We start from the raw sequence: 23,272 nt of genomic DNA on the forward strand, positions 1-23,272 counted from the left end.
TTAGTAGTTGCTCAGCAGGGAGGGGTGGAAGCTTCCAGACAGCTCGCCTTCGCTGCAGACAACTTGCAGCACCGTTTGCAGACTGGGACTTTTGGCGGGCTCAGCAGGGCAGAGACAGCCTGGACCATTCCTATTGGCTTTGGAAAGCCAATAGAATAAAAGGGAGTAGCACAGCTAAGGAAAAGGGGGGGAAAATGGCGGACTGCGTTGTTTGGCGACCCCCGTGAAATGGTCGTTCGACCCCAAATGGGGTCCCGACCCACAGGTTGAGAACCGCTGGTTTAAGGCGAGACTAGAATTCTCTGTCTCCTGGTAATCGGCCGAAAGTCACCCAATTGGTTTTCATGCCTAAGGTGGGACTAGAACTCACTGTCTCCTGGGGACTGGCCCAAAGTCATCCAGCTGGCTTTCACGCCTAAGGACTAGAACTCACGGTCACCTGGTGATTGGTCCAAAGTCACCCAATCGGCTTTCATGACTAAAATGGGACTAGAACTTACTGTCTCCTGGTGATTGGCCCCAAAGTCACCCAATCGGCTTTCATGACTAAGGCGGGACTAGAACTCACCGTCTCCTGGTGATTGGCCCAAAAGTCACCCAATCGGCTTTCATGCCTAAGGCGGGACTAGAACTCACCGTCTCCTGGTGATTGGCCCAAAAGTCACCCAATCGGCTTTCATGACTAAGGCGGGACTAGAACTCACCCTCTCCTGGTGATTGGCCCAAAGTCACCCAATCGGCTTTCATGACTAAGGTGGGACTAGAACTCACCGTCTCCTGGTGATTGGCCCAAAAGTCACCCAATCGGCTTTCATGACTAAGGTGGGACTAGAACTCACCGTCTCCTGGGGATTGGCCCAAAAGTCACCCAATCGGCTTTCATGCCTAAGGTGGGACTAGAACTCACCGTCTCCTGGGGATTGGCCCAAAAGTCACCCAATCGGCTTTCATGCCTAATGTGGGACTAGAACTCACCGTCTCCTGGGGATTGGCCCAAAAGTCACCCAATCGGCTTTCATGCCTAAAGTGGGACTAGAACTCACTGTCTCCTGGGGATTGGCCCAAAAGTCACCCAATCGGCTTTCATGACTAAGGTGGGACTACAACTCACTGTCTCCTGGTGATTGGCCCAAAGTCACCCAATCGGCTTTCATGACTAAGGTGGGACTACAACTCACTGTCTCCTGGTGATTGGCCCAAAGTCACCCAATCGGCTTTCATGACTAAGGTGGGACTACAACTCACTGTCTCCCGGTTTCCTGGCCAGACACCTTTGCACAATTACATGCAGGCTATTAAAACAACTATTTTAACAGAAGACCAATAGATAAGCAATCTTTGTTTAGTGACCGTCACCGGGACCAACAACTTGATCACTAAATAATGCAGACCAGAAGTGAGTGGAGGGGAAAAAAAAAATTCATAATTTTACATTTTTTTCCCCATTCGTCTACAATTTTAACAATTTTTACTCCGTCCATTCGTAAGGCAATTTCTTTTAGTCCTTCAATGAACCAGGCTATGTTTCTGAATATTTTAAAACATCTTTTATTTCTAAAGAAGTCAATTTCATCCTCCAATGAACGGAACTTCATGTCCAATACTTTAAAACGTCTCTGATCGAATGTGTAATTATTATTATTGTTGTTGTTGTTGTTATGCGCCGTCGTGTCGTGTTACAGTACAAAAATAAAAGAATACAAAATCAGCGTTTACAATTACAGTACTGTACCTGTAAACATCCACAGAACCCCTTCCAGAGATTAGTCTTTTGCCGTGGTTTCCGAAATGTCGGATACGGGGGGGGGGGGGAGGGCTAGCAGGCTGGTGAACCTGCGTCCTCGGGGGATCTGCTTTTTTCAGGATGGGGAGGTGAGCAAGAAATAACTTCTTAAAAGAATTCACTAAGTTTTCTTTGCACATTTTTTTCCTTCATCTATTTCACTAGGACACATGCATTTCCCGATGTAGCTTTCCAAAAGGTTCTACATTCCGATCCATACTTCCTAATTTTCGTTAAAGTTTTTATGAACGTTCCAAGAAAAGCACCGGTCGATATTTTCACGCTGAACATCCGGGGCTCCCAATATAACTTTCCAAAAACATTCTACATTTGGATCCATACTTCTGAATTTTCATTAACGTTTCGTTAGCGTCTTGAGAAAATCACCTGTCGAATCTTTTCACGCTGAACGTCCGGGGCTCCCAATGTTAACTTTCCAAAACATTCTACGTTTGGATCCGTACTTCCGAATTTTCGTAACGTTTCGTTAACGCCTTGAGAAAAACACCTGTCGAATTTTTTCACGCTGAACGTCCGGGGCTCCCAATGTTAACTTTCCAAAACGTTCTACGTTTGGGTCCGTACTTCCGAATTTTCGTAACGTTTCGTTAACGCCTTGAGAAAAACACCTGTCGAATATTTTCACCCTGAACGGACTCAAGACTAGTATTTGATATCTTCGTCCTCATCCGCCATGCCTTGGGCCTCCAATTCTTCTTTCAGCTCGATCAATTCTTCGTTGGAAAGCTCTCCCTCGGGGTAGGCGATCCATTTTTTCACATCGTCTGCATCCACCTCTAAACCGACGGCGCGGTGGAGCGTCAAAATGTTGCGGCTGATTTCCTCCAAATCCTCGTTGAGGTCGAAGCCTTCAAAGTTACGGACGAGGAGAGCAAAGCGCTTCAGGCAGCGCTCCCAAATGCCTTGCGTGCATTTCAGGCTGACCTCCTTCCACGCCGTCGCAATGTTTTCGATACAGTGGCCGATGTCGTACGCGTCCCAAAAGTCGCGCAAAGTCAGCCTGTTGTCCTCTGTCGCGGCGACGGCCGAGGCCAGCGTGGCCCGTAAATAGCATGCTTTGAAGATGGAGACGGCGCCCTGATCCATAGGCTGTAGGAAAGGGCTGGTGTTTTTGGGTAGATAGACGACCTTCACGTCCGAATGGACATCATCCAGGTGCGGGGGATATCCAGGGGCGTTGTTGAGGAGCAGGAGAACCCTAAAAGGGATTCTGTTTTGAAAACAATATTCCTGCACCTGGGGGATGAAGCAATTTACAAACCAATCCTCGAAAAAGACTTGGGTCATCCAAGCCTTCTGATCAGTTTGGTAATAGACGGGCAGTGTCTCTTGGCCGATGTTTTCGCCCGTGGGGGGATCGTCCGATTTGTGGATCAGGAACGGCTTCAGCTTGAATCCGGCGACATTCCCGCCCAACAGCAAGGTGATTCGGTCCTTAAAAGCTTTGTATCCAGGTATAGCTTGGGCCTCTCGGTGAAGATAAGTCCGTTCGGGCATTTTTTTCCAAAATAACCGGGTTTTGTCCACGTTGAATATCTGTTCGGGCAAATAGTTCCCGTCGGCGATGAGCTCGTCAAGGTCATCCAGGAAGCGTTGGGCTGCCATTTCGTCGGCCCCGGCCGCTTCGCCCGGCGGGTGTGCCGTGTGGTAGTTAAATCTTCGCTGGAAGCGCATGAACCACCCGCGGCTGGCCGTGAACGTTTCGGTACACTCCTCGCCGGCTCGCTCCTTCAGGGTCGCAAAAAGGCTGCGCGCCTTGGCCTGAATGAGCGGGAGGCTGATGGGAATCCGCTTTTGGATCTGATCCTCAATCCACAGCATCAGGAGTTTCTCCGTTTCGTGGATGAGGCCTTTGCGTTGCCGGGTGATGATGGCTTTTGTCCCCGGGGAGCCTTTCATGGCCTCTCGGATCCTCTCCTTGTTCTTCAAAATGGTGGAGATGGTGGAATGGGCCAGGCCTTCTTCTTGGGCGATGATGTTCACCTTCTTCCCAGCGTCGTAGGCTTTGATGATCTTCATCTTCAAATTCAGACTGATAGCCTTCCTCTGCTTTTTGCTTCGCTCCTCCGACGAACCGTGGCCTTTTCTCTTCCCTTTTGAGGACATGGCCAGCGAGAATAAGAGCCCGTTGCAAAATACTGGAGAGAGAGAGAGAGAGAGAGAGAGAGAGAGAGAGAGAGAGAGAGAAATAAGAGAGATAATTTAGAAAAAAAATAGTTTAATTGGTTGAGAACAACTTCATTGTTCGCGTGGGAGGAGTGTAAAAATATATTGTCCTGGTTTGGTAACAAATTTTAGTCCCTGGATAAAAAGCATGTAAATCATGTGTCCAACCTTGGCAACTTTTAAGACCGGTGGACGTCAACTCCCAGAATTCCCCAGCCAGCAAATAAATGCATCATCGAACCAATCGGGAACAGGGTGGCTCGTGTGGTTAGGACGCTGGGTTGGAGGTTATCAAGCCCACATTCAAAACCGGAGTCAATCAATCCAGTGGTAAATAATAATAATAATAATAATAATAAAGTTGGAAGGGACCTTGGAGGTCATTTAATCCAACCCCCTGCTCAGGGAGGAAGCCCTACACCATTTCAGACAAATGGCTGTCCAGTCTCTTCTTAAAAACTTCCAGTGTTGGAGCATTCACCACTTCTGGAGGCAGGTGGTTCCACTGGTTAATTGTTCTCACTGTCAGGAATTTTCTCCTTAGTTCTAGGTTGCTTCTCTCCTTGATTAGTTTCCATCCTTTGTTTCTTGTCCTGCCTTCAGGCGCTTTGGAGAACAGCTTGACTCACTCTTCTTTGGGGCAGCCCCTGAGATACTGGAAGGCTGCTATCGTGTCCCCCCTGGTCCTTCTCTTCATTAAACTAGACATACCTTTCTTTGTGTTTTAGCCTCCAGTTCCCTAAACATCTTTGTTGCTCTTCTCTGCACTCTTTCTAGAGTCTCAACATCTTTTGGACATTGTGGTGACCAAAACTGAATGCAGTTTTTCCAAGGGTGGCCTTACCAAGGCCTTGTAAAGTGGTATTAATACTTCACGTGATCTCGATTCTATCCCTCTGTTTATGCAGCCCAGCACTGTGTTGGCCTTTTTGGCAGCTGCAGCCCACGACCGGCTCCTATTTAAGGGATGGTCCACTAGGACGCCGCGATCCCTCTCACAGTTACTACTATTGAGCAAGGTACCCCCCTATACTATCCCTGTACATTTGGTTCGTCTTGCCCAAATGTAGAACCTTCCTTTTTTTTCCCACTGTTGAATTTCATATATGAATTTCATTCATATAAGCCTAAGTGTTATGGCTATCAGCAGTGGAAATGTGGAACTCAATTGTGCTCATAACGCAAAGACTACCGCAAGCAGACCTGCCTTCCCTTAGCGCTGCTCCTCGACTGATTTGATCAGGACCTCTGGTGTCCTACCCTGTCCCGTGGGCAAGGTGGAACGAGCGAATTCCGCGACAAATCGACTACCGTCGAGTTGGAAAGGCACGTCGGCGCCGCCACCATGTCTCCCCTTACCGGAGCTGGAGCCTTCCCCGAAGAACAACGGGTCCTGCGCACACTGGTCTTCCTGAAGCCCACAGAGATGCTCTTCAGAAATGGTGATGGTCTGATAATCTATCCAGAAAGAAAAGAAACAAAAAACAAAAAAACACGAAACAAATATATAAGGGCTCTCCAATATATTGCCTCGGGGAAATGCGTAATGTCTGGAAAAAAACCAACCCCCGTGGCGACTGAACCGGTAAAGCAGCGCCTGCATTTTCTGCGTCGCACAAGAAAAGCACGTCTTCCTTCCGCTGTCCTGACCTGTCAGAATCCAATTATATTTCCTCTTTAATTATCAAACATAGAAAATCCCAATTCTGCCTTCTCTGGATTCTGCCATAAGAGGGAGAGAAGGGGGAGAACAAAGGGGCTTTATGGCCCTCACTTCCTTCAGTATACTTCTAAGGAGCTGAATGTGTTTATTGCAACCTCAAAGAGTTTGAACCTTACCATAACAAAGGGGGCTATTTACCTTTCATGTAGTTTATCTGAAGTCTCCATCCAGACGGAAGAAAGGAGTAAAGGGGTGGATTTGTGATGCCTGAAACTATCACTGGAAGGGGGGGTGATTGGGTGGGACTACTGGGGAACCCCTTAAAACCTTGAATGGGAGAGCTTGGACCCCAAGTCCTGTCTAGCACGCCTGCAACCACTTCTTCTTAATAAAGGATTCCTGTTGGAAGAATTATTCCAAGAGTTCTGTCTTCTTAAGATGCAAAGTGGGGTGGGTCCTTACACTTTCTACAGGAGGACGATCGAGAGCATCCTGTCGTACCGCATCACGGTCTGGTTTGGACGCATCCCTGCTTCGGACAGGAAGGCGGCGCTAGAGAGTGGTGAGGACGGCCGAAAAGATCATTGGCCGTTCCCTCCCTCCCATCCAGGACATAGCACAGAAGCGCTGCTTGAGCAGGGTCCGTAAGATCGTCTGGGACGCCACACATCCTCTTCACGACCTGTTTTCCTTGTTACCTTCTGGGCGGAGGGGACTCCGTGGTATCCACAGCCGAACATCCAGATTCAGCCAGGGTTTCATTCCATACAGCATTAACCTTGTGAACTCTCAACCGTCCTCCTTCCGTTAAGATATTCAAGGTGGACAGTATTTAATATTTATTGGTTATGTATATGTAGGGGGGGGGTCTACACCAGTGATGGAGAACCTTTTAGAGCAGTGGTTCTCAACCTTTTTAATGCCGCGACCCCCAACCGGTCGTAAGTCGAGGACTACTCAACTGGTTGTAAGTCGAGGACTACTCAACGGGTGCAGCACCGTTTGCAGAATGGGACTTTTGGCGGGCTCAGCAGGGCAGAGACAGTCTGGACCATTCCTATTGGCTTTGGAAAGCCAATAGAATTAGACTCTATTCAAGAGAGTCTGTTCTATTGGCTTTCAAAAGCCAATAGAATAAAAGGGAGTAGCACAGCTAAGGAAAAGGGGGAAAAAATGGTGGACTGCGTTGTTTGGCGACCCCCCTGAAATGGTCGTTCGACCCCAAATGGGGTCCCGACCCCACAGGTTGAGAACCACTGTTTTAGAGACTGAGTGCCCAAACTGCAACCCAAAACCCACTTATGCATCGTCGAGTGCCAGGTGGGCGTGGCCCATTGGCTGGGTGTGGCCCATTGGGTGGGCGTGGCTTTGGTGGTAACGTTCAGACTGGGTGGGACTAAAAAGTTTAATCAATCAATTCCAACTTTGCAAGATCTTTTTTTTGCCGCGAGAAATCGACTCATTGATTGAATCTTTTTTTTGCACATGGTGGTGGAGGCCTAAAGCGAAAAAGTTTTATAAAACCCAACTGAAGGCCTAGGACTGGGGCGACAGCGCGCGTGCCCACAGAGAGGGCTCCGAGTGCCGCCTCTGGCACCCGTGCCATAGGTGCGCCACCACTGGTCTACACGTATGTTGTACATAGTATGTTTGAGGTGTATTGTCATGGATGTGTTTCACTTTGAAAGCGGGCCGCTAAATTTCATTTTTGAGGTGTGCCATTGGGCCCACAGTACAAAAAAATGACAATAAAGGTAATCTTATCTATCTTATTTTATCATCTCATCTCTTCTCATCTCTTCTCTTCACTTCACTTATCATCTTATCTTATCTTACCGTAAATGCCGGCGTATAAGACGACTTCCGGGAGCGCTGAAATCGGCGCCAAAGACGGGGGTCGTCTTATACACCGAGTCGTCTTATACGCCGGAAATACTGGTAATTTCCGGCGTATAAGACGACGTTCTAGGAATGCGGCCCGGCTATAAAGATGGGGGTCGTCTTATACGCCGGGTTGCCTAATACGGCGGCATATACGGTATCTTATTTTATCTTATCTTATCTTATGTTGAGCCCAACGTACAGACTGGAGTTGAAGAGATACGGGGATCGTACGTCGGTTTAATATAAACAACTCGTAGGGTCCTTCGTGTTCTCGGAGTTTGGTTGTTTTCTGGCGGACGTTTCTCAGCCCAACTGGGTAACATCATCAATGCTAGGAAGGTTTCCATGCAAACCCGTCTCCTTCTAGCACTGATGGTGTTCCCTAGTTGGGTCGTGAAATGTCGCCAAGCAAACAACCAAGCCCAGAGAGTAATGAGGACCTCTCAGCCCTCTTCCTACATCCACTCCCCCCCCTCCTCCTCCTTCCATGCAAACCCCTCTCCCTTCTGGCGCTGATGATGTTCCCTAGTTGGGTCGTGAAATGTCGCCAAGCAAACAACCAAGCTCAGGGAGCGCCGAGGAGCCCACAGTCCTCCTCCTCCTCCAACACTGATGTTACCTAGTTGAGTCATGAAATGTAAGAAAACCACACGCTCCTAGACACCAATGGCCCTACAGCCTTCCCCCTCCTCCTCCCCTCCCTGATGATGTTCCCTAGTTGGGTCATGAAATGTCTACAAGAAAACCACCAAGTTCAGAGACCACCAAGGCCCCCCATATAATCCTCCTCCTCTCTGCAACCCGCCTCCCTTCTAGCCCTGATGATGTTCCCTAGCTGGGTCCTGAAACGTCTGTGAGAGAACCGCCCAGTTCAGAGAGCGCCAAGGATCCCACCTCCTCCTCCTCCTAGCCCTGATGATGTTACCTAGTTGGGTCCTGAAACGTCTGCGAGAGAACCGCCCAATTCAGAGAGCGCCAAGGATCCCACATCCTCCTCCCTTCTAATCCTGAGGATGTTACCTAGCTGGGTCTTGAAACGTCTGCGAGAAAACCACTACGTTCAGAGAGCGCCCGAGGACCCCCACGGTTCAACCCCGGGCTTCAAATCTTGCCTTCTATTGATGACAACGACGATCTAAATCAGTGGTTCTCAACCTGTGGGGTCGGGACCCCATTTGGGGTCGAACGACCATTTCACGGGGGTCGCCAAACAACGCAGTCCGCCATTTTTTTCCCCCTTTTCCTTAGCTGTGCTACTCCCTTTTATTCTATTGGCTTTGGAAAGCCAATAGAAAGACTCTCTTGAATAGAGTCTCATTCTATTGGCTTTCAAAAGCCAATAGGAATGTCCAGGCTGTCTCTACCCTGCTGAGTCCGCCAAAAGTCCCATTCTGCAAACGGTGCTGCGCCAGTTAGTCCTCGACTTACGACCGGTTGGGGGTCGCGGCATTAAAAAGGGTGAGAACCACTGATCTAAATCAAGGACAATCTAACCTCCAGAAGCCTAGCAGGACTCCAAACATCTAAAATGAGGTTAAAAGAAGACCGGGGGATCGTTGGGGATGACACGCGGACGCCGTCAATCACTGTCAAATCCTACGAAGCAATATGTAAGTCTAAGTGCTATTGCTTTCAGCCGTGGAAACGTTGGACTCCTATAGCTATACGGCAGTGGCCCAAATTGTGGAAGCCTTTTGGGAAAAGCGTATTTTTGAGGTTTGAGGGCTAACAACACCCGCTTTTTGGGGGGGGGGAGCAGTATCATAAAATTATGTATCAATGGAAAGATACCGTATTTTCCAAGGTATAAGACGACCCCCGTCTTTGGCGCCAAGTTGCATGCCTAGAAAGTCATCTTATACGCCAGAAACTACCGTTATTTCCGGCGTATAAGAAGACTCGGCGTATAAGACGACCCCCAACTTCGGCGCCAAGTTGCATGCCTAGAAAGTCGTCTTATACGCCGGAAACTACCGTTATTTCCGGCGTATAAGACGATTCGGCATCTAAGACGACCCCCAACTTTGGCGCCGAGTTGCATGCCCTAGAAAGTCGTCTTATATGCCGGAAACTACAGTTATTTCCGGCGTATAAGACGACTCGGCGTCTAAGACGACCCCCAACTTCGGCGCCGAGTTGCATGCCTAGAAAGTCATCTTATATGCCGGAAACTACCGTTATTTCCGGCGTATAAGGCGACTCGGCGTCTAAGACGACCCCCAACTTTGGCGCCGAGTTGCATGCCTAGAAAGTCGTCTTATATGCCGGAAACTACCGTTATTTCCGGCGTATAAGGCGACTCGGCGTCTAAGACGACCCCCAACTTCGGCGCCGAGTTGCATGCCTAGAAAGTCATCTTATATGCCAGAAACTACCATTATTTCCGGCGTATAAGGCGACTCGGCGTCTAAGACGACCCCCAACTTTGGCGCCGAGTTGCATGCCTAGAAAGTCGTCTTATATGCCGGAAACTACCGTTATTTCCGGCGTATAAAGCGACTCGGCGTCTAAGACGACCCTCAACTTTGGCGCCGAGTTGCATGCCTATAAAGTCGTCTTATACGCCGGAAACTACAGTTATTTCCGGCGTACAAGACGACTCGGCATATAAGACGACCCCCAACTTCGGCGCCGATTTCTACCCCTTCGAAAGTCGTCTTATACGCCGGAACATACGGTAATTGAATCAAGAACGTAGCGCAACATAGTTCGTTCCGTGATCTGTATTCTACGAAAAGGTAGAGCCAAACAACCAGAAAAAGCAAGCACAGCTTGCGTAGGTTGATCTCAGGTAGCTTTCCCTCATCGGATTGCAGCCAATGAGCGGGAGTGTTTAGAAAGCCAATCGGGTGTCGTCTTGTTTGGGCCAGGAGCCAACCAGATCACAACAGGATCCCCTTATCGATGTCCTGTATTGAAGCCGAGAGGGGGACATTGGTCGGGGTGTTGTGGGATCGCTAGCAAGTTGGTTGGGGTTTTCTTGTGTGTGTGTGTGTTTTGAGCTCGCAAAAACGTAATAAAATTAAAGTCATGCTGCACAGAGTCGACTGGCTGCCCAGAAAGCGTCGTAAAACGGCATTATTCGGTGAACCAGGCTACAGTTATGAAGACATTTAGAAGAAGAAAAAATGGGTGGAAACTTTACCCGAGGCGGCGTTTCGACGGTACGCTTTTTCCCCCTAAAAGGTTTTCCACAATTTGGACCGCTCCTGTGTAGCTCGCGAGAGGAAGGGGTGCTTACCTTCGCTAGGATCGTACGGCACGGGCTCTTTGTGGGTCTCCACGGGGCCCAAGGAGACCTCCTCTGCCTCTTCTTTAATCCCCGAGGGGATGTCTAGGTACTCCACCGAAGAACCTGGACACCGAACGAGAGGAAAAGGCGTCAAGAAAGCGCACGGGCCGGAAAAGGCATGCAGGGACAGCAATCACAAGGACAGGGGCCTACGGCGTTAAGGGCCAAGGAGAAGAGGGTCAGGAACAAGCTGGGGTAAACCCGCCCGCGGGTGGGAGAGAGACGGAGAAGGAGAAAGGCCCCCCCATGGGGGAAACCGACCCGAAGAATTCGATCGAAGAGATTGTGGAAAGGTATCGACGGGAGAGCGGTGGAAGGGTACGGTAAAGAGAAACCGCGGTAGAAAATAGGATCATACCGTATAAGCCGGCGTATAAGGCGACTTCCACAAGCGCTAAAATCGGCGCCAAAGACGGGGGTCGTCTTATACGCCGAGTCGTCTTATACACCGGAAATACTGGTAGTTTCCGGTGTATAAGACGACGTTCTAGGAATGCGGCTCGGCGACAAAGACGGGGGCCGTCTTATACGCCGGGTCGCCTTGTACGCCGGCATATACGGTAGTTACCGCAAGGAATCACGAACACGACAGGGAGTTTCAAGTTCGTGTTCAACTAAAATTTCTAGCAGACGAGAGGCAGTTTGGTGTCGTGGTCCCGACATCAAGAGAGAGTGAGTTCTAGTTCTGCCTTAGGCGTGAAAGCTAGCTGGGTGACTCTGGGCCAATCACCAGGAGACTGGGAGTTCTAGTCTTCCCTTAGGCGTGAAAGCTAGCTGGGTGACTCTGGGCCAATCACCAGGAGACTGGGAGTTGTAGTCTTGCCTTAGCGTGAAAGCTAGCTGGGTGACTCTGGGCCAATCACCAGGAGACTGGGAGTTCTAGTCTTGCCTTAGGCGTGAAAGCTAGCTGGGTGACTCTGGGCCAATCACCAGGAGACTGGGAGTTGTAGTCTTGCCTTAGGCGTGAAAGCTAGCTGGGTGACTCTGGGCCAATCACCAGGAGACCGGGAGTTCTAGTCTTGCCTTAGGCGTGAAAGCTAGCTGGGTGACTCTGGGCCAATCACTAGGAGACTGGGAGTTGTAGTCTTGCCTTAGGCGTGAAAGCTAGCTGGGTGACTCTGGGCCAATCACCAGGAGACTGCGAGTTCTAGTCTTGCCTTAGGCGTGAAAGCTAGCTGGGTGACTCTGGGCCAATCACCAGGAGACTGTGAGTTCTAGTCTTGCCTTAGGCGTGAAAGCTAGCTGGGTGACTCTGGGCCAATCACCAGGAGACTGGGAGTTCTAGTCCCGTCCTTTCTTCACCCGGAGACAGTGAATTCTAATCCCGCCTGAGGCACGAAAGCCGACTGAGTGACCTTAGGCCTTGAGGTGACTTATCCACTATCCAAGCTGGGACAACAATCGAATGACTAAAGAATGAGCAAGCAGTAAGGAGATGTCAGCTTTATCAGTACCGGCTTCCATTTCCCTCCTGACGGCGTCGTTCCGGCACGATCCAGAAGGAAGCAAGATTCTGGGATGTTCGTTTTCCGGGTCCATGAATTTGGGAGAAGTGGTCATCAGGACGTGTCCTACCAAGCGAGACTGCCCTTGTGGGGAAAGAAGACACACACACACACAAAAAGCGCACGATCAAGGCTCCCTCTTTTTTTTTAAGCCCAACCGCAATTCCAGGATGCCGGCTATTCACCCTCGTGAAGACCGGCGCCGATCTCCTCAAGAGGCCTGGCCTTTCTGCCAACGTGAGGTCCTTCTACTTCTTCCTTCAGCCACAACGAAACATCCACCGGAGCGACGGGGGACTCTGGACGGAGGAGAGAAAGTTGCTGTCAACCATCCAAAGGACCTTCTTTTCTTGGTTAAATCCATCGGACCCACCAGAGTGGGGAGGCAAGAGACCTAAAAAGGTCCTGTTGTGATTCCTCGCTGGCCAGTGGACCCGGCATCTGAGGACTCAGAGGAGGGGCCTGGAGGGACATCAGAGTCAGAGGAAGACTCGTGAGGAACACGAGTTCCCTCTACTCGCGCTCAGGCTGAGACGCAGCTGTGCTGGGAGCCTGAGTTGGACGGTGATGAAGAACAGCTGGGACAAATCACGGATGCATGAATGCGCAGGCAAGAGAAGCGAGTAGGACAGAGGAATGCAATGGAGCGGCTCCAAAGGCAAAGGAGAAGGCATTAGGAAGCCACGCCTTGGCTGCATCATAAAAGGGAAGGTGTGGGAGGTGCTAGTGGCCGAAGGCAACCGTTCGTGTTGCGGAATCGAGTTTCTGTGGACTGTGTTTTGTTTGCCTTGGACATTGACTCGGGTCTGTGAATAATAAAAGGGGTTGGTTTTTTTCCTGCGGTCCAGCCTGCTTGTCGGAAGAGAGGTTCCATCCTTGTGAGCTTAACAAGGACTCACGGAAGCTGGGACAGAACAGGTCCTTCTGGTGGAATCCAGAAGAAGGGCCTTCTCCGTGCTGGCTCCCTCCATTATGCAAAAAAAAAAAAAGCATGAAGAAAAAACGGATCCGTACATTTCGAGAGACAGCGTGCGTTTACCTGTGCCAGGGAGTGTCGGCGTGTCATCCTCGGGCGCGGCTTCGACGTTGGTGTCACACAAGGCGTCGCCTTGCTCGATCTTGGTCAGGATCTCGGGTTTTGCGATGGCGTAATCTGCCCACACACGGCAAAGGAAAAATCCCGTTAAAAAAAAAATCCTGTTAATCACCGGTTTCATTTTCTTCCTCTTCCTTTCTTTCTCACTCCAACCTTGGCAATTTCTATGGAATTCCCCAGCCAACAAATAAATGCATCCTCGAGCCAATCGGGAAGACGGTGGCTCGTGTGGTTAGGACGCTGGGTTGGAGGTTACCAAGCCCACGTTCAAGACCGAGTCAATCAATCCAGTGATAAATATAATCAATAATAATAATAATAATAATAATAATAATAATAATAATAATAATAATAATAATAAAGCAGCGGCATGACAAAGTAGCAACAATGGTGCATTGGAAGATCTGCAAAAAAATATCATTTGCCTCTAAGCAAACTGGTGGGATCATAAAATAGAGAGAGTCATAGAAAATGATAAAATTAAACTGCTCTGGGACTTCAGAATTCAAACAGACAAGCACCTGCAACATAACACCCCAGTCTTAACAATTGTCGATAAGAAAGACAAAAAAGTCTGGATAGTGGACGTCGCAGTGCCTGGAGATAGCAGAATAGAAGAGAAAGAACTGGAGAAGATAACAAATTACAAAGACCTACAAATAGAAATAGAAAGACTGTGGCAAAAGCAAGCAAGGGTAGTACCAATAGTCATAGGCTCCTTGGGTGCAATCCCAAAACAACTGGAGCACCACTTGAACATCATTGGCATTGACAAATTCGCTATTAGTCAATTGCAAAAGGCGGCCTTACTAGTAACTGCTTCCATCCTGCGACGATATCTGTAATACCATCAAACATCCACATCTGCCTATCCCAGGTCCTGGGTAAGGACTCGATAGGTAGACAAAATGCCAAATCCAGTCTGAACACCTGGCTGACTGTGCGATGATCGATAATAATAATAATGTTGGAAGGGACCTTGGAGGTCATCTAGTCCAACCCCCTGCTCAGGCAGGAAACCCTAGACCATTTTGGACAAATGGCTGTCCAGTCTCCTCTTTAAAAAGATGCTGAGACTCTAGAAAGACTACAAAGAAGAGCAACAAAGATGATTAGGAGACTGGAGGCTAAAACATATAAGGAACGGTTGCTAGAATTGGATATGTCCAGTTTAACGAAGAGAAGGACGAGGGGGGACAGGATAGCTGTGTTCCAGTATCTGAGGGGCTGCCCCAAAGAAGAGGGAGTCAAGCTGTTCTCCAAAGCGCCCGAAGGCAGAACAAGAAGCAACGGGTGGAAACTAAATCAAGGAGGGAAGCAATCTAGAACTAAGGAGAAACTTCCTGACAGTGAGAACAATTAATCCGTGGAACAGCCTGCCTCCAGAAGCAGTAAATGCTCCAACACTGGAAGTTTTGAAGAAGAGACTGGACAGCCATTTGTCCAAAATGGTGTAGGGTTTCCTGCCTGAGCAGGGGGTTGGACTAGATGACCTCCAAGGCCCCTTCCAACTTTACTACTATTACTATTATTACTAAAAACGTCCAGTGTTGGAGCCTTCACAGCTTCTGGGGGCAGGCTGTTCCACTGGTTATTTGTTCTAACTGTCAGGAAGTTTCTCCTTAGTTCTAGGTTGCTTCTCTCCTTGATCGGTTTCCACCCGTTGCTTCTTGTCCTGCCTTCTGGCGCTTTGGAAAATAGGTGGACCACCCCCCCCCCTCTTCTTTGGGGCAGCCCGAGAGATTGGAAGGCTGCTATCATGTCCCCCCTCGTCCTTCTCTTCGTTAAACTAGACCGAAATGGTGTAGGGTTTCCTGCCCGAGCAGGGGGTTGGACTAGATGACCTCCAAGGTCCCTTCCAACTTTACTACTATTACTATTACTACCCAATTCCAGCAACCGTTAGACAAAGACTCTAATGATAGCAAATGATGATATTCTCACCCATTGAGACTAGCATCTCATAATTGCTTTTCATGACCGTTTTATACAGGTCCTTCTGCAGGTCATCCAGGTTGCCCCATTCTTGCTCGTTGAAATGAACGGAAAGGTCATCGAAAGTGACCGGAACCTGGAAATAAAGAGCAGGGTTACGACTTTGTGCACGATCCTGTGGCCTCCAAGTCCTAGAAGTTGAGAAATAAGTATAGCGTACTTGGGGGAGGGGGGGGGAAGGCAGTATTTTATCATTAAGCAGACAAAAGCCTACTAGCTCCCTCTGGATCAGGGGCCTCCAAGCCTTAAGACTTGGGGACTTCAAGTCCCAGAATCCCCCAGCCGTGATGCTTTCAGGGGGTGGACTTCAACTCCCAGAATCCCGCAGCCAGTTTGCTTTAAGAGGGAAGGACTTCAACTCCCAGAATTCCCCAGCCAGCTTGCTTTAAGAGGGAGGGACTTCAACTCCCAGAATCCCCCAGCCAGCTTGCTTTAAGAGGGAAGGACTTCAACTCCCAGAATTCCCCAGCCGGTTTGCTTTAAGAGGGAGGGGCTTCAACTCCCAGAATCCCCCAGTCAGCTTGCTTTAAGAGAAGACTTCAACTCCCAGAATCCCCCAGTTTGCTTTAGGGGGAGGGAGGACTTCAAGTCCCAGAATCCCCTAGCTGGCATGCTTTAAGAGAGGACTTCAACTCCCAGAATCCCCCATTCATTCAGCTTTGCTTTCTTGCAGACGTTTCTTGATCCAACTAGGTAACATCATCAGTGCCAGGAGAGAATGGGGTTTGTGGAGTGGGGAGGAGGGGGGGGGGGAGGAGGAGTAATATGGAGCCTTTGGGGCTGAGTTTGGCTGTTTCTTCGCAGACGTTTCCTGACCCAACCAGGTAACATCGGGGTTAATAAACGACTGTACGGTCTGTAGTGTTCGTTCAGCTTTGTTGTTTTCTTGACCACGTTTCATGATCAAACTTAGTAATATCATCAGTGCTGGAAGAGTGGGAGGTGAGTGGAGTGGAGAGGAGAGGAGAAGGAAAAGGAGGAGGACTGTGGGCTCCGTAGCGTTTATTCCGCCTTGTTTTCTTGCAGATGTTCCCTGATCCAACTAGATAACGTCATCAGTGCCTGGAGAGAATGGGGTTTGTGGAGTGGAGAGGAGAAGGACAACTGTGGGATCTGTGGGGTTCATTCAGCTTTGTTTTTCTTGCAGACGTTTCTTGATCCAACTAGGTAACATCAGTGCCGGGAGAGAATGGGGTTTGTGGAGTGGAGAGGAGACGGACGACGACTGTGGGGTCTGTCGTGTTCATTCAGCTTTGTTTTCTTGCAGACGTTTCCTGATCCAACTAGATAACGTCATCAGTGCCTGGAGAGAATGGGGCTTATGGAGTGGAGAGGAGAAGAATGACGAACTGTGGGGTCTGTAGTGTTCATTCAGCTTTGTTGTTTTCTTGCACCACGTTTCATGACCAAACTAACATTGTCAGTGCTAGAAGGGAAGGTTTGTGGAGAGGAGGAGGAGGAGGAAGAGGAGGAGGAAGACGACGACAACTGTGGGGTCTGTAGTGTTGTTTTCTTGCAGACTTTTCATGACCCAGTTAGGTAACCCCACAATCCTCCTCCTCCCTCCCAGCTTCTCTTTGCCACCCCTCCCTCCCTTCTAGCATTGATGATATTCCTTAGGAGGGTCACGAAACATCCACAAGGAAACCACCGTAAGGACTCCGACGTCCCTTCTCCTCTACTCCCTCCCAGCGCCAATGCTGTCACCTACCTAGGTCATGAGATGTCTGCCAGGAAAGACCCCCCCCCAGCTCAGAGCGACCCCCAAGCCCCCAATCCTTTTCCTCTTCCTTCTCCTCTCTGCAAACCAGCCCTCCCTCCCTGCCCTGATGCCATCACCTAGCTGGGTCACGAGACGTCTGCGATGAACACCCCCACACACACTCAAAGAGCGTCCCCCGTCATTCCCCTGGTGGACAGCCAAGCCCCCCAGCTTCACCCTCTTGCCCATCTTCCACTGCTGAGGACCTGAGGCCCCATCGGCAGGTGCGTGCATTGTCTGGTGTGTAGGTGTGTGGTCTGTGTACTGTGTGTGGTGCATGTGTGGATGGTGTGTGTGTGTTTGCATGAGTCTCTAGTGTTGGTATGTGTGGTGTGCGTGTGGAAGGTGTGCATGTGCGTTGCATGGGTATGTGGTGTGTCTGGTGTGCATGTTTGTGTGTGGGGGGTATATCTGTGTGTTGTGCATGTGTCTGTGGTGTGTGTCTGCTTGGTTTGTGTGTGTCTGTGGTGTATGTATGGCGTGCCTGGGTGTGTCTGTAGTGTTGGCATGGGTGGTGTGCATGTGGATAATGTGTCTAGTCCATGTGGAGTGTCTGTGTGTGGTGCATGTGTAAGTGGTGTGTTTGGGTCTGTGGTGCATGTATTTGTAGTGTTAGCATGGGTGATATGCATGTGGGTGGTGGGTGGTGTGCCTGGGGTGGTGCATGTGTGTGTGGTGTGTGTGGTGCATGTGTCTGTAGTGTCTACGTGTGATCTATGGGGTGTTTGTGGTATGTGTAGCGTGTGTGTCTGTAGCGTCTGGTGGGTGGGATCTATCTGTGTGTGGTTGTTTCCGTGTGTGGTGCATATGGTGCATGTGGTGGTAGTGTCTACGGGTGGTCTGTGGGGAGTTTGTGGTACGTGTAGCTTGTGTGTCTGTCTGTAGTGTCTGGTGGGTAGGCTATCTCTGTGTTGTGCATGTGTCTGGGGTGGGTCTGCTTGGTCTGCGGTGTGTGACTACATGTGGGGAGTGCATCTGTAGGGTTGATGTGTGTGTGGGATCCGTAGGGTGTAGTATGTGTGTGGTTGTGTGTCTGTGTGGTGCATGTGTGTGTATGTGGTGTGTATGGTGCATGTGTGTGTATGTGGTGCATGTGTCTGTAGTGTCTACGTGTGATCTATGGGGTGTTTGTGGTATGTGTAGTGTGTGTGTCTGTAGCGTCTGGTGGGGGGGATCTATCTGTGTGTTGTGCAGGTGTGTGGGGTCCGTGGGGTGTGTGTGTGGTTGTTTCCGTGTGTGGTGCATGTGGTGCTAGTGTCTACGGGTGGTCCGTGGGGAGTTTGTGGTACGTGTAGCTTGTGTGTCTGTCTGTAGTGTCTGGTGGGTGGGCTATCTGTGTGTTGTGCATGTGTCTGGGGTGGGTCTGCTTGGTCTGTGGTTGTGTGTCTACGTGTGGGGCGTGCATCTGTAGGGTTGATGTGTGCGTGGGATCCGCAGGGTGTAGTATGTGTGTGGTTGTGTGTCTGTGTGTGGTGCATGTGTCTGTATGTGGTGTGTATGGTGCATGTGTGTGTATGTGGTGTGTGTGGTGCATGTGTCTGTAGTGTCTACGTGTGATCTATGGGGTGTTTGTGGTATGTGTAGCGTGTGTGTCTGTAGCGTCTGATGGGTGGGATCTATCTGTGTGTGGGGTCTGTGGGGTGTGTGTGTGGTTGTTTCTGTGTGTGGTGCATGTGGTGGTAATGTCTACGGGTGGTCCGTGGGGAGTTTGTGGTACGTGTAGCTTGTGTGTCTGTCTGTAGTGTCTGGTGGGTGGGCTATCTCTGTGTTGTGCATGTGTCTGTGGTGTGTGACTACATGTGGGGCGTGCATCTGTAGGGTTGAGTGTGTGTGTGTGTGTGTGTGTGTGTGTGTCTGTAGCGTCTGGTGGGGGGGATCTATCTGTGTGTGGTTGTTTCCGTGTGTGGTGCATATGGTGCATGTGGTGGTAGTGTCTACGGGTGGTCCGTGGGGAGTTTGTGGTATGTGTAGCGTGTGTGTCTGTAGCGTCTGGTGGGGGGGATCTATCTGTGTGTTGTGCAGGTGTGTGGGGGCCGTGGGGGGTGTGTGTGTGGTTGTTTCCGCGTGTGGTGCATGTGGTGCTAGTGTCTACGGGTGGTCCGTGGGGAGTTTGTGGTACGTGTAGCTTGTGTGTCTGTCTGTAGTGTCTGGTGGGTGGGCTATCTCTGTGTTGTGCATGTGTCTGTGGTGTGTGACTACATGTGGGGCGTGCATCTGTAGGGTTGAGTGTGTGTGTGTGTGTGTGTGTGTGTGTGTGTGTGTGTGTGTGTGTGTGTGTGTGTGTGTGTGTGTGTGTGTGTGTGTGTGGTGCGTGTGTGGTGCGCCTCCTCCCGGCCCCAGCCCTGACCTTGGGCGTCTCCCCGCGGGCGCCGGGCGGGAAGCGCAGGATCCAGAAGTTGCGGGTCCGCAGCAGGTCCTCCAGCCGCTCCAGCCGCCGCTCCAGCCGCCCGAAGTCCCGCACCAGCCCGCCCAGCGCCGCCCACTTGCCCTCCAGCTGCCCGCCCAGCTCCGCCACCGCCCGCTGGCAGCCGCCCAGCTGCTCCTCGGCCGAGGCCAGGCGGCCCTCCAGGCAGCGCAGCCGCGAGCCCGACGCCTCCGGGCCCGCCAGGCACGACGCCGACGCCGCCGGCCACAGCGACGCCGCCGCCGCCGCCTCCAGGCCCCGCGCCGCCATCGCCCTCGCCCTCCCGGACCGGCATGCCCCGCGCCGGACGACGCCCCGCCCCCCCGTCTCTCTCTCTCGCCCAGGCCCTGACGCCCGCAAGTCCCGCCCCTTCCCCCGACGCCCCGCCTCCCTCTCTCCCTCCCTCCCTCTGGCCCAGGCCCGTACGCACGCAAGTCCCGCCCTCCCGAGGCCCCGCCTCCCTGACTCTCGCCCAGGTGGTGGGAAGGAGCGTCATGCCCGCAAGCCCCACCCCCTGACGCTCCGCCTCCCTCCCTCTCGCCCAGGCCGAGGAGGGGGGGAAAAGACTGTCATGCCCGCTAGCTCCGCCCCCCTCTCGCCTAGGCCCTGAGGAGGGGGGGAAGGACCGTCATGCCCGCAAGCCCCACCCCCTGACGCTCCGCCTCCCTCCCTCTCGCCCAGGCCCTCAGGAGGGGGGGAAGGACCGTCATGCCCGCAAGCCCCACCCCCTGACGTTCCGTCTCCCTCCCTCTCGCCCAGGCCCTGAGGAGGGGGGGGAAGGACCGTCATGCCCGCAAGCCCCACCCCCTGACGCTCCGCCTCCCTCCCTCTCGCCCAGGCCGAGGCGGCGGGAAGAACCGCCATGCCCGCCAGCCCCGCCCCCCCGACGCGCCACCTCGCTCCCTCTCGCCCAGGGCCCGCCAGCTCCGCCCCCCCTCCCCGACGCGCCGCCTCCATCTCTCTCGCTCAGGCGGGGGGGAAAAGGACTGTCATACTCCGCGAACCCCGCCCCCTGGCGCTCCGTCGCCCAGGCCCTCAGGAGGGGGGAAAGGAGCGTCGTTTCCGCAAGCTCCGCCCCTTCCCCCGATGCTCCGCCTCCGTCTCTCGCCCAGGCCCTCAGGAGGGGGGAAGGGACCGTGATGCTCGCAAGCTCCGCCCCCCCCTCACGACGCTCCGCCACCGTCTTTCTTCCAGGCCCTGAAGAGAGGGTGGAAGGACCGTCATGCCCGCAAACCCCGCCCCCTGACGCTCCGCCGCCCAGGCCCTCAGGAGGGGGGGAAAGGACCGTGATGCCCACAAGCTCCGCCCCCCTCACGACGCTCCGCCTCCGTCTCCCAGGCCCTGAAGAGAGGGTGGAAGGACCGTCGTGCCCGCAAGCCCCGCCCCCCGACTCCTTCACTCGCCCAGGCCCTGAGCGGGGGAAGGACTGGCATGCCCACAAGCTCCGCCTCCATCTCTTGCACAGATCCTGAGGAGAGGGAGAAAGGACCATCGTACCCCGCGCCAGAGGACCGCTCCCCCGCAAGCCGTGCCCCCCCCCCAAGCTCCGCCTCCGTCTCTTTCTCCCAGGCCCTGAGGAGGGGGGAAAGTGTCGCCATGTCTAGCGTCCGAGGACCTCTCCATAAGCCCTGCCCCCCCCGCCTGAGACGCGCACATGCGCTCTTCCGGGGAGGGGGGTGGGAGAGAGGCCTAGAGGCCCGCGTCCGGACATTGGGGGGGGGGTTGGAGGAGGAAAAGACCGTCATGCCCCGCGCTGGGGAACTTCCCCCACAAGCCCCGCCTCCATTTCTCTCGCCCAGGCCCTGACGGGGTAGGAGGAAGAAAGGACCGTCGTGCCCCGCGCCGGAGGAACTCCCTACAAGCCCCGCCCCCTGCCTCCCTCTCTCCCCCCCCCCTCGCTCTCTCGTCTCTGACGGAGGGGAGGAAAGGAAGGGACCGTCGTGCCCCGCGCAGGAGGCGCTCCCCACAAGCTCCGCCTCCCCGCCCCTTGTGGCTCTGAGGCGAGGAAGGCCGTGGAGTGTCCCGCCTCTTTCGCTTTTGGGCGACCCCTGCCGGCGGGAGGAACGAGGCGCTCGGGGCGGCGCTTTTGGGCGGGAAAACGCCCGTCTCGCCTCAGACGGAGCGCCGCCCGCCAAAGGGTGTGGTCGCTTCTGCCTGAGGGGAGTTTGCTGAGGGGCGGGAAACGGCGGCCCTGATTTTTTTTCTCTCTCTTTTTCTCCCTCTCTCCCTTTTCCGTCTCTTTCTTTCTCCCTCATTTTCCCTTTCCCTCTCTTCCCACTTTCCTTCCCTTTCTCCCTCCCTTTCCCCTTTGCCCCCTCCCACTTTCTTCCCTTCTCCCTCTCCGTCCTTCTCTCCTTTTCTTCCTCGCTCTTTCCATCTTTCTCCCTTTCCCTCTCCTCCTCTCTCCCACTTCCTTTCCCTTTCTCTCCCTCACTTTCTTTCTCTTTCCATCTTTTTCTCCCTCACTTTCCATTTCTCTTTCCCTCTCCATCTTTCTTTCCCCTTTGTCTTTCTTCATCTTTCTCTCTCCCACTTTCTTTCCCTTTCTCCCTCACTTTCCCTCTCCATCTCCCACTTTTTCCCTTTATCTTGCTTTTTCTCTATAACTTTCCCTTTCTCTCCATAACCTTCCCTTTCTCCATTTCCCTCTCCCTTTCTCTCCCACTTTCCATTTCTCTCCCTCTTTCCCTTTCTCCCTCTCTCTTTCCCCCTCCCTCTTTCCCTCTCTTTCTCTTCAGCCTCTACTCTGGCTCGGCTGAGATTTCTGATCAAGTGATGGGAGAAAGGTGGCCCTGACAGGCTGTGAAGCCGGAGGGTGAGGAGAGCTGGAATTGGGGGGGGGGGGGGACTAGGCAGGCCTCTCCTCAGGCACCCACCCAGCTTCCATCAAGAAAGAGATAAAAGGGATCCATGATGGCCCCATGGCAATCTAGGATGGTTGTGAGGTCTGCCTTCCACCCAAGAGGGACCTTCTTAAAAAGTCCCATTTGGGAACATTTGGCTTTATCTTTCCATCCACTCATCCATCTATGCTCTCCATCCAATTCATCTACCCATCCATTTATCCATCCTATCTATGCCATGCCATCCAACCCATCCATCTATGCTATCCATCCTCTTATCTATCATCTAATTTATTTGCCACACATTGCACAGTCCAGGTGATTATGAGTGGACAGTCTAAATATCCCCCACTCCTTGGCGTCCCTCAACTGCCAGTCACTTGGAGGGAAATGTTTGACCCACCAGGATGAGCACCCCAAAAGCATTCATATCCAAGGATTTGGACAGAAGACGTTTGAAAGAATTAATCATTACTGTTCTACAACTGCCATCGCATCTCCTTGATTCATGGTAGCCCTAGGAAGCTATCTCAAACCGGTTTCCAGGATACGTGAAGTCCTTGAATTATGACTAGTTCATGACGATTTTAAAATGGATAAGTCATGTGATAGACTTGATTTTAGACTTGATTTTACGGTGATTTTACCCACTGGGGTTGTTAAGCAAACCAATGGTTCGCTATGGGCATGGTTTTGTCAAAAACAGAAGTAAATGCCAATTTTTGATGAAAGCATCATAAAACGTGATCATGCAATGCGGGTGTTGTCAGACCATCAGAACTTGAAGTCTGGGTCAGATACCCAGGTCTTTCAGAACTTTGGTGACTATGAAACCAGCCATAAGTCGAGGACTACTTA

At 51.9% G+C, this 23,272-nt stretch overlaps 1 protein-coding gene across 1 annotated transcript; it reads right to left on the reverse strand.

Moving 5' to 3' along the window:
• Positions 1-1,528: 1,528 nt before the first annotated feature.
• Positions 1,529-19,869, reverse strand: LOC120317816 (tigger transposable element-derived protein 1-like). The gene is made up of 8 exons (XM_039364720.1): positions 19,515-19,869; positions 15,355-15,481; positions 13,354-13,467; positions 12,500-12,613; positions 12,264-12,398; positions 10,759-10,872; positions 5,330-5,428; positions 1,529-3,942 (listed from the first exon to the last, which is right to left on the reverse strand). Exons 1-8 carry the CDS (start codon positions 19,839-19,841, stop codon positions 2,447-2,449), a joined length of 2,526 nt encoding a protein of 841 aa, XP_039220654.1. The 5' UTR covers positions 19,842-19,869; the 3' UTR covers positions 1,529-2,446.
• Positions 19,870-23,272: the final 3,403 nt, after the last annotated feature.

This window comes from Crotalus tigris, unplaced genomic scaffold (assembly GCF_016545835.1).
Source record: "Crotalus tigris isolate CLP2741 ecotype Arizona unplaced genomic scaffold, ASM1654583v1 scf7180000017592.2434428, whole genome shotgun sequence".
NCBI classification, from domain to species: Eukaryota; Metazoa; Chordata; class Lepidosauria; order Squamata; family Viperidae; genus Crotalus; species Crotalus tigris.